Source organism: Argopecten irradians, chromosome 12, assembly GCF_041381155.1.
Source record: "Argopecten irradians isolate NY chromosome 12, Ai_NY, whole genome shotgun sequence".
NCBI classification, from domain to species: domain Eukaryota; kingdom Metazoa; phylum Mollusca; class Bivalvia; order Pectinida; family Pectinidae; genus Argopecten; species Argopecten irradians.
In genome coordinates, this window is record NC_091145.1 from 8,630,085 (window position 1) to 8,643,629 (window position 13,545).

Here is a 13,545-nt window from a genome sequence, read left to right on the forward strand (position 1 = left end):
TTGACGACAACCATATTTAAAACACCAGTGCCAGTTTTACTGACATTATATTTATAGACTAAACAATTGGTTAAAACACTCCCGCAATTATATTTAAGCAATAAACTGTTACCAGATTGGACATACAGTTGATATGAAGCCCATCCGGAAGGAAGATAAATAGAATGGCGCCCGTTAGGGCGCCATGAATATTTATCTTTCGGACGGATGGGCTTCATATCAACTGTATGTCCAATCTGGTAACAGTTTATTACTTATATTTCCATTACGATCATTCGAATTCAAAACCACACACGTATATCCTTTAAATCTCCCGCTAGCGCTAGTGTTAACGTCACCAAGTTCAATAGACGGAACAGCAATAGCATCAACTTCTGAATATAGTTCAACACAAAACGGTTTGAAACAAGCGAACAAATGAAAATTATGCGATGACGTTTTTTTTTAATACAAGTGATCTTGTCAACACGATAATACTATTAGATTTCATAGACTACACAACTTTAAAACCACTTTTGAAATAATTTGACCGTTATGTATAGGCATAAGTATACATTGAATTCATTGTCAGTGACGCGGCGGAAACGTTAGATATTCATACGTTTGACCAGATTGGAGTTCATAGGCAGATATTGCCAATCTGGTTTAACATAGATTAAACGGGAAACTGAAATATATGTATATGAAAGTACCTTATGTTATAGCTACATTGTAATCTAATAACATTCTGGGTCGCTAACAAGTAACAAAGTTAAACTTGTATACTAAGTAAACTTACCTGGCGATTGACCGAGGTGGAGTGACTTTAGAAATAGAGGAGTCTGTCATGTAGGTGAAGTCAGTGTGAATGCGGAAATCTGCACCGTCTATAACGACCACTACTGGACCGCTGTCCCTCCCACCCGACTCTCCAGGGTTCCAGGCTGTGGTCTTACATACTATCACGGTGGAGGTGGAACTGTTAAATGGAGGTTCCCCAACGCGTGACTGTTATTTATCATGTTTATCAAACTCGAGTTTGTTAATTTTCAAATTTTGAAAAGACACGAGCTTTAGCGAGTGTCTTTTAAAAATGTGAAAATTAACTAAAGAGAGTTTAGATAAACATGATAAACAACAGTAACGCGTTGGGGAACTTATTTATCCCATAACTTTAATTCTATATTTATACCGTGGTGACCATTTTCTCATCTTTATTCGGGAAAACTTACCACCAGACATTGTGTAGTGATGTCTTTCCGCCATAACATATAGTGCCTAAATAGAGAGCCAATATTCTATTGTTTGATAATTTGAATAAGCAACTACCTGTTAAACAGTAAATACAATGATATTTAAAAGAAAATGCGCTATGAAAAGAAGCCTGAAGCCTATCGGAATCAAGAGATCTTGGAATTGACCAAACAGAGGCGCCGTAGGTGTTTACACACTGGAGTGTGTAAACATAAGTTATAACCAACTGCTATGGAATTTATCACATGGTTTTTCCATTGCGAAACATGCATAGTTATCGGATAAATTGTAAATTAGCACTACAATAAAACACGGTTATAAAGAATCCCTAAGGCGAACGAAATAACTTCGTTATAAGTATTGTTCGTGTTATACACTTATTACAGACATCGTTTAGAAACACGGGATTAATTTACGGTTGGCAATTCATTACTATGTATCCCATATCATCTCTAACGCTATTTTATACATTAGCGGACAAAGACAGGTTTTTATATAATGAAGAAGCGAAAGATATTGGTAAAAGGATTAAGCTGATGATTTCTTTAACAAATTCAATATACCTAAGATAATATTATACACGTATTATAGAAACACTATGAAAATGCTTACTTTAGTATTGTACACAGGACATTTACTATCTTCACATGACGGTTAGCTCCGATATCCATATCATGTCCCTTGATGGTCAAAATGGTTCCGCCAGACATCGGTCCAAAACTGGGAGTAAAGTTTGCCATTATCGGCATCTAGGAACAATTAGATTTTAAAAAATAACTTCGGCTTGGTTTTAGTTTATAAGGATTAATGTCTTATTAACGGCCGGATTTAAAGGCAGACTCCCAAGTATGCAAAGTGAAAATGGCTGTGTGTTTTGGGAGATACATTTTAACCAACATATGTCAACATAAAGATGACCCAACGCTAACAAACGGTATTTTTCTCTATCAGGAACAGACGGATAAGTGTTTTTCTTCAATTACAAAAGTTACTTACTTTACATCATTACCACCATTGAAAAGGTAGTGCTTTTAATTTTACTTCAAGATACAAATATTAGAAAATAATTCACTGTGTCCCGAAAAAAATTCATGGCACTATGTTCTATATGAAATAAAGTACTAATTGCGCATGCACCAAAACAAAATAAAATTATTTTATATCATCTTTTGTATTAATTAAACATATATATACAGGTACACGATTAAACACCTAAACAATTATTGTTCAAATGATGAGTATCGTTTATGCTGTCGGCGATGAATTATCTTCAACTACAGCTATTGTTTCGTGAATTCTTTATCAATTATTTTATATAAGTGATCATATAAGAGTACCGATTCTAAATCTTCATTGAGAATTAAACAAAATGGTGAAAATACAAAAAAAAAAAACGAAATAAAAAAGGAAGAAAAAAAGAGAAAAATCGAAATAAAAAAAATAGTACTCGCTGATACTCATGATGCAGTCAGTATATTTTGTAAGACACCGTATTAAACTTTAACCAACATATGTCAATTAACGGTCATGGCGCATGGCAGGGTGTTGCTATTTTGAAATAGCGTAAATTCTACCTTGTAAGTGAAAAGCGGTGTCTGAAGAGAAAATGATCCATTGATCTTATACTTGATCCCAGTTTTGCTATCATCCAAAACCTTTATGGACACGGGCAATGTTTTCGGCGACGTTTTTGTCGGAGCAATGCAAACAACACTGGAAAAGTATACAAATAAACTTTAAACACATGTTTTAGAAGTTGTCTTTTTCGGAGCAATGCAAACACCAATGAAAAAGTATAGAAATAACTTTTAACACAAGAACGGTTTTCTTGCCAATGTAATATGATATACATAATGATATTTCTTCTACTCTACTAAACTTTTCATTTTAATCTACATCTGTATTAATAATCAAACTTATTACAGTGTATATCACATTTTCAAATGTGTTCATGAGCTTACCAAATATATCTTTTTCTTTTCGTGCAATTATAATTAGTATGTCTGAACCATTTGCATCATTTGAAAACAATGCGCAATGACTTATAAATTCAAGAAAACAAAATAGAAATGAATTCACCTTGTGAAGTTTCTGGAGATTATCTGACAGTCCAGGTTTCCGACACGAGCTTGCCATTCCTGAGCATGGTCAGAGCCAAAGTTGTGCCCGAGAATTGTGATGTTCGTGCTCCCCTTCAACGGACCTGTTTCTGGACTAATCTATCATCAGGAAGCAACAAACATCAAAGTAGAGAAAATTGTACTGCTCTTAACTTTCAATTGATATAAAACATGTTCCCTCATTTAAGAGAACTGTTTTCTGCTCCTGCTTAGCGCTCAGCAAAAAGGGAGTGGGACGACTGGTTCGCCCGTTGTCAGTATAATGTGACCGGGTGGGGTGTGTTGCTTGGTGTCTTCGGCGGCATGCTTCAGTGATATAGCACTATAAAAAGGGCAAAAGTTCCACTATACAAGAAGACACAACATGAATATACCGCAGTCTCCCGAAACACGCACCTCGCACAACATACACGCAACACACCGCATACATGGGCGGCCGTCCTTACATGACCATAGCTGTTAATAGGACGTTAATTAATCAAACAAACAAACTTTAGAGAACTGAAAAAATAAGTCAAATCTTCAATCAAATGAAGAAACCTGCAAAAGGAAAGGCTAGTTATAAAATATTCAAAACAATATCTAGAACTATACTAAATAATCCCATGTTAGTGGATAACAACATACAACTCTAGCCAATGAAATTCTCTGTGATACAAGACTCTAGCCAATGAAATTATCTGTGATACAAGACTCTAGCCAATGAAATTCTCTGTGATACAAGACTCTAGCCAATGAAATTCTCTGTGATACAAGACTCTAGAAATTCTCTGTGATACAAGACTCTAGCCAATGAAATTCTCTGTGATACAAGACTCTAGCCAATGAAATTCTCTGTGATACAAGACTCTAGCCAATGAAATTCTCTGTGATACAAGACTCTAGCCAATGAAATTCTCTGTGATACAAGACTCTAGCCAATGAAATTCTCTGTGATACAAGACTCTAGCCAATGAAATTCTCTGTGATACAAGACTCTAGCCAATGAAATTCTCTGTGATACAAGACTCTAGCCAATGAAATTCTCTGTGATACAAGACTCTAGCCAATGAAATTCTCTGTGATACAAGACTCTAGCCAATGAAATTCTCTGTGATACAAGACTCTAGCCAATGAAATTCTCTGTGATACAAGACTCTAGCCAATGAAATTCTCTGTGATACAAGACTCTAGCCAATGAAATTCTCTGTGATACAAGACTCTAGCCAATGAAATTCTCTGTGATACAAGACTCTAGCCAATGAAATTCTCTGTGATACAAGACTCTAGCCAATGGAATTCTCTGTGATACAAGACTCTAGCCAATGAAATTCTCTGTGATACAAGACTCTAGCCAATGAAATTCTTTGTGATACAAGACTCTAGCCAATGAAATTCTCTGTGATACAAGACTCTAGCCAATGAAATTCTGTGATACAGGACATCATTTGGCAGCAACAAAAATAAACTTACCAACTACCAAACTTAGGGTTTTTTATGTTAATGGACGACAGTATTAATCTCAATGGAGTAAATTCGATGACACAAGACATACTAATTCGTTTAGCATGAACAACAATAAACTTACAGAATATATAACAGGGGGACAGGTGTCAAGAGTCCATGTTGGTTTGTTACACTCTGTTTTTTTGGTACAACGGTCCACACACCATCCACATACGAGAGGATCATCAGCCGTGACACAAGCCTCACATGTGCTGTATACTTCACAACTACCAAGGGGGAACTTCACAATCTGTAATGAGGAATATCGCAAGAATAAGGGATACTCTCTGCAGGGAATCCCAAAGTTCACATTGGTCACATGGTACCTTGCTATAAATAGAGGCAGTTACTTTTTTCAAAATCATAAAAAAAAACTCTAACGAGACTGAAACTTTACCCGAGAGGATCCTTAAAGCACTAACAGCGTTTATAGTACTTAGCCACATATATAAAATATCTCAAATTATGAGATATGTTGATTAATGGGACATTTCTTTCTCTTACCCCGCACAGGGATATCCACAATACTTAGTGTTAGATGTTTGTATGTCCCCTAGGTTAAAAATAAGCTACATCAAATTTCTGCACGTTTCTGAACTGTATGACGTCGCGGCAACATAATCATGATATCACAACAACGACAATTTATTCAGGTCACGTTATCCTTGTTTGCAACGCTGAAACGTCATTATTAGAAAAACAAAACAGTGTACAGGGTAAGAGAAAACGAATCTGTCATCCTCTTTAGGGGGTGAGACCGCATATCTCAACCCACGGGATAAGATTCAGACTCTTTAAGTTGTCAAACACGACACTTAAAGTGTCTTACCCCTCGGGTTGGCAATCTCCTGTCTCATCCCAAAGGAGGCGAAACAATATATCAAGCAATTCAGAGGATTTTGCAGACCAAATTTAAACCAAATTGTTGTATTCTAAAGACAGGCTTTCAGAATGATCCACACTTGACATCAAAAATAATTTTATCCGACAAAATAATTATTAAATTTACCTCGTTACCAGCTAGTACGTGTACGTTGTTCTTTCCGATATCCAGCTGCATGTCTTGTTGTATAGGAACAGCCCTGTTTCTTGTCAGGTCAAAGGCCATATAGGGGTTCAAAAGCCTGTTATCTTCATCAACCTATATAAGCATTTATTTATACATAGTTGCAATACACTATATAACTCATAACATTTTCATATCTAGCTATATAGAGATTACACACATTTACTGAATAAGGATTACTACCATAAAATTTCGTTGGAAACCCTCTGGTGGTTCAGATTATTTTCTCTGACATAATATGTAAAGAACAATAATTCTGTTCTTCATGTAGCATGCGTAAAATCGTATATGAATGAAATTTTAGATTGGTATATGACATATTGGTTTAGCTATAGATTCCGAAATACAAAGTTCATAATTAAAAACGAAATGGATAATACAGTGTACAACATTTAATATGCGTTTGTAATATCCACAACTGTTTGATTTAAGTAAACCAAATTTTCGACAGTGAACGGAAATGCTAAGAAACTTAATTACAATATTTAAGTATAGCTGTGGTTGTAAGAGTAGTTTTATTAGGAAATAGACGAAATAATATCCTGTGATAAAGAGCGGGTATACCATGCGTTTTAATAATATGGCAAAAACACCAAAAAATATCTCCGAAAGGATTACCGCTAAAATATACATATTTACAGTATAAGTATATTACTGAACTGGAATTTTTGACTGTTTGATTAATCAACATCCCATTAACAGCCAGGATCATGTAAGGACGTCCTCCCATGTATACGGTGTGGTGCGTGTGTGAAGTCCGAGGTGCGTGTTTTGGGAGACTGCGGTATGTTTGTGTTGCGTCTTCATGTATAGTGAAACGCTTGTCCTTTTTATATTGCTATTTCACTGAAGCATGCTGTAAAAGACACCAATCAACACACCCAACCTGGTCACATTATAAACTGGAATTATAACAATTTATTTGAGAACAACTCGAATAAGACTACCTTAGTCTTAAGCAGATATCCGTCGCGCGTTCCCATCACAGCCACTGTATTCTCGCCCTGCGTCACCACGGCAACAGACGTTAACACCTTATTAGGTAGGTAGGTAGAAGCCATACTCCACACGCGATCTTCCGGCCGATTCTGAATGCCGATATTGAAAGAACTACCACAAAACTCCCCGTCACGGCTGCTTCGCTGAAAAATAAATGGTTATTTAGTGGTTACTTTTATTTTTATAGAAAGAAACCCTGTAACATATTACGACTAAATTCTTTGTTTGTATGATCTATACTTTTATACTCATTCGTTACGATATATTGTAGAACAAGTGTGTCGCGGAAGTTATTGCTTACTCTTCATCAAGTCTAAATTTGTTTGCATGATCGATTGTTTTACATATCTTCGCTACGACAAACTGTAGAACCTTTGTGTCGTGGAAATTATTATTGAATTAAATCTCCTAGAAACTATCTAGATGTGAATATATGAATAAGTGAAAATTTTGACATGTAGACAATCAGACCATATATCTATAGCGCGAAAATTACCCCACCTAGAAGTTTGAAAAACTGATCACCTAGCGCAAATCTCCACATATACACCATTACTACAGACTCTACCTACCACACATTTCTCGGGCGACGTCATCCTCGTACCGTATATCCAGGCAGGTTGGATTCCATTTCCGTCCAAACAATCTTTTTGGAGTTTTGAAAAATTCCCTGTGATTTCATCAAAATAGAAAAAACACATAACAGATCCTTCATTTTCTTCTGGATTTGGATTTAGTACTCTGTTAACACCAAATGTTACAAAGAGTTTTGTCTGCCATGGCTTTTGGGTTTCAGCAAGAAAAGCATCAGTTGCTATGTCGTAAATTTTGCCATCATGTTTGCACTGAAGAGGAAGCTCCGTATATGAAGAATAGGCAAGATCATTCTTGCAAATTTGAATTATTTTGGATATGAAAACATTGCCTTCTGTTTGATTACCAAACGCGTCCCTCATTTGTACAGAAATGTGGTAAATATAGTCCCCGAACTCAAACGAGTGGATGTAGTAAGATTGGAACAGATCCTGAACAGAATCAGCAGCTGTTAAGTATGTACCATGGTTTGTATCTTGAATATAGTACATTAAACTCCAGGACGAGTTAGTAACGTGGAATTCTCGTGTTGACATAATTTTCGGACGGAATTTCAAATTTCTGTTATCAAACCCCATGGCGACAAACAGGACTTTTTCTGTACTACGAGATTGTTGGTAGGGAGATCCAAACACAACAGACACTGTGGAAGGCGAGGTAGTGCCAATATAGTTCACATTATCCCTGGCATTCAGAGTATGATTGAACGAAATATCATTGAGAAAGAGGCATGAACACAGTCCCTGATTGGCTGAACCACTCATCAATATGTAATCCTTCTGGTCGTTAATTTCTAGGACACGGACATGATTTGGTGACATTTTCCTCCCCTCACTACAAGGCAAAGGTGATGGAGGACAGTTAATGTTATCCAGAACTGGTCCGATGATATGCTCCTGTATCAGATTAAAGTTCTGGTCTAAATGCAGGATTATGTTTTTACCTCCGACATACAAATGTCCATTTTGTGTATCCATAGTAACCTGTGTGAGGGGCTGGTGATCACTTCTAACATTGTACACTGTGTAAAAGTTCTCTGTACTGACAGAGCACAGCAAAACCAAACAAATATCTATAATCAGAGCTTCCTTCATGACTCAACACATTAGAATATGTAAGGCGTGTCACTGCACTATTGGAACGAAATCATAAAAAATACGATGATCGTCACATTTTTCCATTAAACAGTCAAATTGAATCAACATATCTTTAAGCAGGTCGTCTTCATTCCTTTGCGCGATGTTCATCAGAACTACTGTCTGTTTGGTCTAATTATAAATTACTTAAAACCTGGAAATAGAAAAACAATTTATTAAGTAAACAGATAATAAATTTATAATACATGTAAGTACATTTTACGGTTACCGTAATCCAACTTTCTTACGCGGCCATTAAATTTTGCAGTTCTGCTTTTTTGTTTGTTTGTATGATTAATGAACGTCCTATTAACAGCTATGGTCATGTAAGGACGGCCTCCCATGTATGCGGTGTGTTGCGTGTATGTTGTGCGAGGTGCGTGTTTTGGGAGACTATTCATGTTGTGTCTTCTTGTATAGCGGAACTGTTGCCCTTTTTATAGTGCTATATCACTGAAGCATACCGCCGAAGACACAGAAACAACACACCCCATCCGGTCACATTATACTGACAACGGGGGAACCAGTCGTCCCACTCCCTGTATGCTGAGCGCTAAGCAAGAGCAGAAACTACCATTTCTATAGACTTTGGTGTGTCTCGGCCAGACACTTCCCCACAGGGGCGAACGCAAAATATCCCCTGCAGTGCAGTGTGTATAGGGTCAGACCATCAAGAGAAGGTGCGGTCTGCAATTTCATTTCACATTTTTTCATGTATTTGCTTCATTACTTAACGTCATATTAAAATCCAAAATCATATAAGGATGGCCCCCATGTATGTGGTGTCTTGTGTGTGTGATGTGCGAGGTGTACGTTTTGGGAGACTGGTATATTTGTGTTTTATCCTCTTGTAAAACGGAACTCCTGTCCTTTTTATAGTACTATATCACTGAAGCATGCCACCAAAGACTCCAAACAAACACACTCCACCTAGCCCCGATTTCTCGAAAGAAAAGTGCAGACTTCATTCAAAAATTTTTCTCCATATGTAACGGATACGTCCCACCACTTCCATTATGCTAATCGCTAATAGGCAAGGGCAGAAACTAAAACTTTTAAAGACTATGATGTGATGTGATTTATGTGTGTTTTATATATCAAAGGTGTAAAGCCCCAACTGTACATACGGATTTAAAATCCGTTAATTGTAGCCACTCCGCCATCGCCGTAATTTACTTGAAAAATGTTTAAGTAACAGAAGTGCTGAATATTGATATTCACAGACATTAATATTATTTTTCGAAATGTTTTATTTCTTCAATATGTTATTAGTGGGTACTTTAACCGTACAAATATTCCGATAAGACGTATCATGAAGCAGTTACAGCCTGAAACTACTTTATAGTATAAAAGCAAGGGTTGTAGTTGGCGTTTTGATAATATTTCAGATAATAGATTTACGCTAATGATGATACTAAATGTCCCATTCTCTGTTTGTGGCTTGTCTGATTACAGGGTGCATGAGGCCTATTTTGTAAAACTTTAAATAATTATAAAACATAGGATTCATAAAGACTTAATTAGGCTGCTAAATTGTGTGAATTACGTAGTTGTATTACTGTCTATGACAATCATGATCCATTAAACGTTTGACATTATCCCAAGCTCGTGACTGATGCTGATGCGACACAATGACATAGATTGTTAACCATCGTTAGAGTTACGGAGTCGACACTGAAGGAATAAAGTGTTTATAATTCCTGGATTTCATTTCATATATGCAAATCTCTTTATATCAGCAATGGTATAGCCATAAGATTTTAAACAACAAACAACCATTTCAGATTTAGAAGTTGGTTGGTCGGTTGCCTATTTACGTCGTATTAACGTACATCTAAGGACGGCCTCCCCTGCATGTAATGTGTTTATGTGAATGTCTATATATTTTGGGAGACTGCGGTATGTTAGTGTTATCACTTTGCAACAGCGGAATTGTTTGCTTATTTAAAAGTGCTATCTCACTGAAACATACCGCCAAGACACCGGATAGCACATCCCACTCGGTCACATCATACTGACAACAGGCATACCAATCGTCCCACTAGTTTGATTCTCTAGCATACTGTTTTCTTATTTTTTTTTAATTTTACAAAACAAACTTTTCTAACTCTCCAGCCTATTATCAGAGTACTGCATTTAGTATGTAAAGTCTCCATTTGAAGCACGATAACTGAAGTTCGCTATTTCAAAGTTACATGTGCTATAATTTGGTGAAAATTTGCACATGTAATCTATTCCATTGAAAAACATAGTCTGCTGTCTAACGTTTTGACTGTAAATGATATACGTCAATACAATTTGTCGAAATTGAAATTAAAAATTGAGAGACTGGATACTAGCTTCCACAATAGATCTGCAAGTGAAATGAAAACGGGATTTTTTTTTTTAATTTTTTTCCCTTTTTCTTTTTCTCTAACTTAGCTAAGTGACAAAATCTTTTAATTGTCGAAATTAAAGTGGGCTGCCGGTTAGCAATGTTATTCCTTCTGTCCACTTCCTGATAGATTATGATAACCAACTTTAATTTTAGATCAAGTATGAAGTTTCCCTGTTGTCTGGGTTCTGTCCCCTGGCCGAGACCCACCAAAATCTATAGAAGTGATAGATTCTGCTCCTGCTTAGAACTCAGCACACTGGAGATAGGATGACTGGTTCGCCCGTTGTCAATAAAATGTGACCGGATGGGTGTGCTTTTTCGGTTTCTTCAGTAACATCTGTAGTTAAGGAGTTTGCGGGACATAGTTGTGTCTACAGACAGACAGACTGACGGACAGACACCCCGATTCCAATATAACCATACTTGACTTCGGTACGACGGGGTACAAAGATTGCAGACTTTTTGCAATTGAAATCGTAGTGCCTACGTTCTTTAAACAGACAAAATGTAAATATTTTATATAAAATTTGTCCGTGACTTGTATTGTTACATTATACTTAAAGAAATCCAAATTATCAGTATTCGATAAGTGAACAACACATATCAGGCTTAGCAAATGAAAATATTTTGTCTACCCCTATCGTCTTGTCACTGCCCCGTCACGGTCATTCCCAGGACAGTGACCACAAGTGGACAATGGTCCACGTGCTGAAAGCTTGATGAAGAGAGAAGTACCAAGTCGGGTCAGCGCCCCTCTAATAATAATCGAAGTATGTTGTTGCTGGCACTGCTTTCTTTGGACTAACATGCGGTCGTTGGTACCACACTCCTGGGTGTGTTTAGTTTATATTTTAGGACGTGCTAGGTTTAAATGAGTGACGAGAAAATAGAGTTCAAGGTGGAAAACGTATATTATCGCTTTTAATGTAAACAAACTATTATGGAGTTATGACCATTTAAAATAAGTTTTATACTTTAAGTTTGTGAACTTGACATTTTACAACTAATAGACGTTTAATTAACATTGTTAAATGTTAAATATATCTAGACCTATAGGCGTTTTTTATTCCTATATAACTGATATTATACGATATTATGGTCACTACATAAGAATCATAATCATGTGGATATATGAGTAACTCACACGATTTACAGTGTCTAAGTAAACGTGCGTTTAACTTGATTTCGACATGTACATTTAAACCACTCGAAATACTGATTTAATATACGGCATCTGCTATCCAAACACTCACTCGACTATGTAAACAACTAAAACGGTAATACAATGGAAACACAATTAACACGTTTACTATTCATTTAACTTTTACTCTTAATTAATATCCTCTTTTAGACCTTTATTATAACTATAAGTATCACGGTAAGAAATATGCCCACATAACTTGTTTATATCAAATAGGAAAATGGTGTAAAACTTAAATAGCACGTATATCATGCAGATAAATCAATAAAAACTTGAGACACTGTGGTGTCTTGGTTGTTTTGACAGATTTAGGTATTATATACAACAAGTAATCTGTAGCTTCAGTGTTTACTTGTCCTAACACTATTATCATATATATTGTCCGGGATACTGTCACATAACTGGAAATACTTTGATTAAAAGTGGCACAAGATTTATATGTTTTATACGTATTCTTCAATTTTAAATGTTAGTTTGACATTAATATGGTTAATGGAGATATAGTGTACATTTATATTTAGAAAGTGACATATCAGGATATGTATTATACATTTATATTAAGAAAGTGTCAAATTAAACAGAGCACTTACTGTTAAGATGTAGTACTCCTGTCAAGTATCCTAGTGTGTAGGTTCATTGTGGACACTTGATGAAAAGTATTACTCCACACACGTACACACTGTACCCGTACACTACTTGTGTGGGTTTGTGGTTTTATGTTACGGTCACACACGCTATAGATAAGAGGATTTACTGTCACATTTGTTCTCTAAAATATGGTTCGCCGAACTCTTACTTTAAAGATCCGGAAGTTAAGGGGTATAGTCGGGTGCAAGTTGCATCACAACAGGGTGTATACTTGTTTGTTCGATGAGTATGAGTTGTACGATCCATCGACAGCTTAGTTCATTTACGACCGAACTATCATTTTTTACATGTAAGACCGAACTATCATTTTTTACATGTAAGAACAAAATGTTCGTATTATTAAGACACTATCGAGATAAAATATAAATTATTTCAATAAAAGCATTTACAGTATATTTTATTTTGTTTAGATTAACGTCCTATTAACAGTTAGGATAGTATGCCGTTTTCCAAGGATATTTAAGACGTTTCGAGTGGAAAATTAATAAAACAATAACACAGTACGAAAGCGAAGAAATTAGTCAATTCATCAATTAGTGTCACGGTATGAAAACATTTTATCTTGAAGCAGCCAGGTAAAATATTTTTATACCGTGCAGCTAATGGGTTTTCAATTTATTATTATTATGACATTGGAGTGACTATGATTTTCCATAATGCTATACGAATTCTTCAACAATCTCTCT

At 36.0% G+C, this 13,545-nt stretch overlaps 1 protein-coding gene across 4 annotated transcripts in view; it reads right to left on the reverse strand.

The window, feature by feature from the left end:
• The window catches only part of LOC138304900 (hepatocyte growth factor receptor-like), a 30,549-nt gene that overhangs the window by 11,076 nt on the left and 5,928 nt on the right, over window positions 1-13,545 (reverse strand). For 2 of the 4 annotated variants that reach the window (XM_069245268.1, XM_069245271.1), the window contains exons 2-9: window positions 7,476-8,787; window positions 6,852-7,046; window positions 5,848-5,979; window positions 4,921-5,088; window positions 3,313-3,452; window positions 2,808-2,946; window positions 1,846-1,982; window positions 779-958 (exon numbers count right to left, since the gene is read on the reverse strand). In XM_069245268.1, coding sequence (XP_069101369.1) covers window positions 779-958; window positions 1,846-1,982; window positions 2,808-2,946; window positions 3,313-3,452; window positions 4,921-5,088; window positions 5,848-5,979; window positions 6,852-7,046; window positions 7,476-8,591 — 2,207 coding nt within the window. In that variant the 5' untranslated portion in view covers window positions 8,592-8,787. Of the gene's footprint in view, window positions 1-778; window positions 959-1,845; window positions 1,983-2,807; window positions 2,947-3,312; window positions 3,453-4,920; window positions 5,089-5,847; window positions 5,980-6,851; window positions 7,047-7,475; window positions 8,788-11,433; window positions 11,501-12,801; window positions 12,944-13,545 lie in introns of those variants that run through there. The other 2 variants (XM_069245269.1, XM_069245270.1) reach the window with 2 other exon arrangements.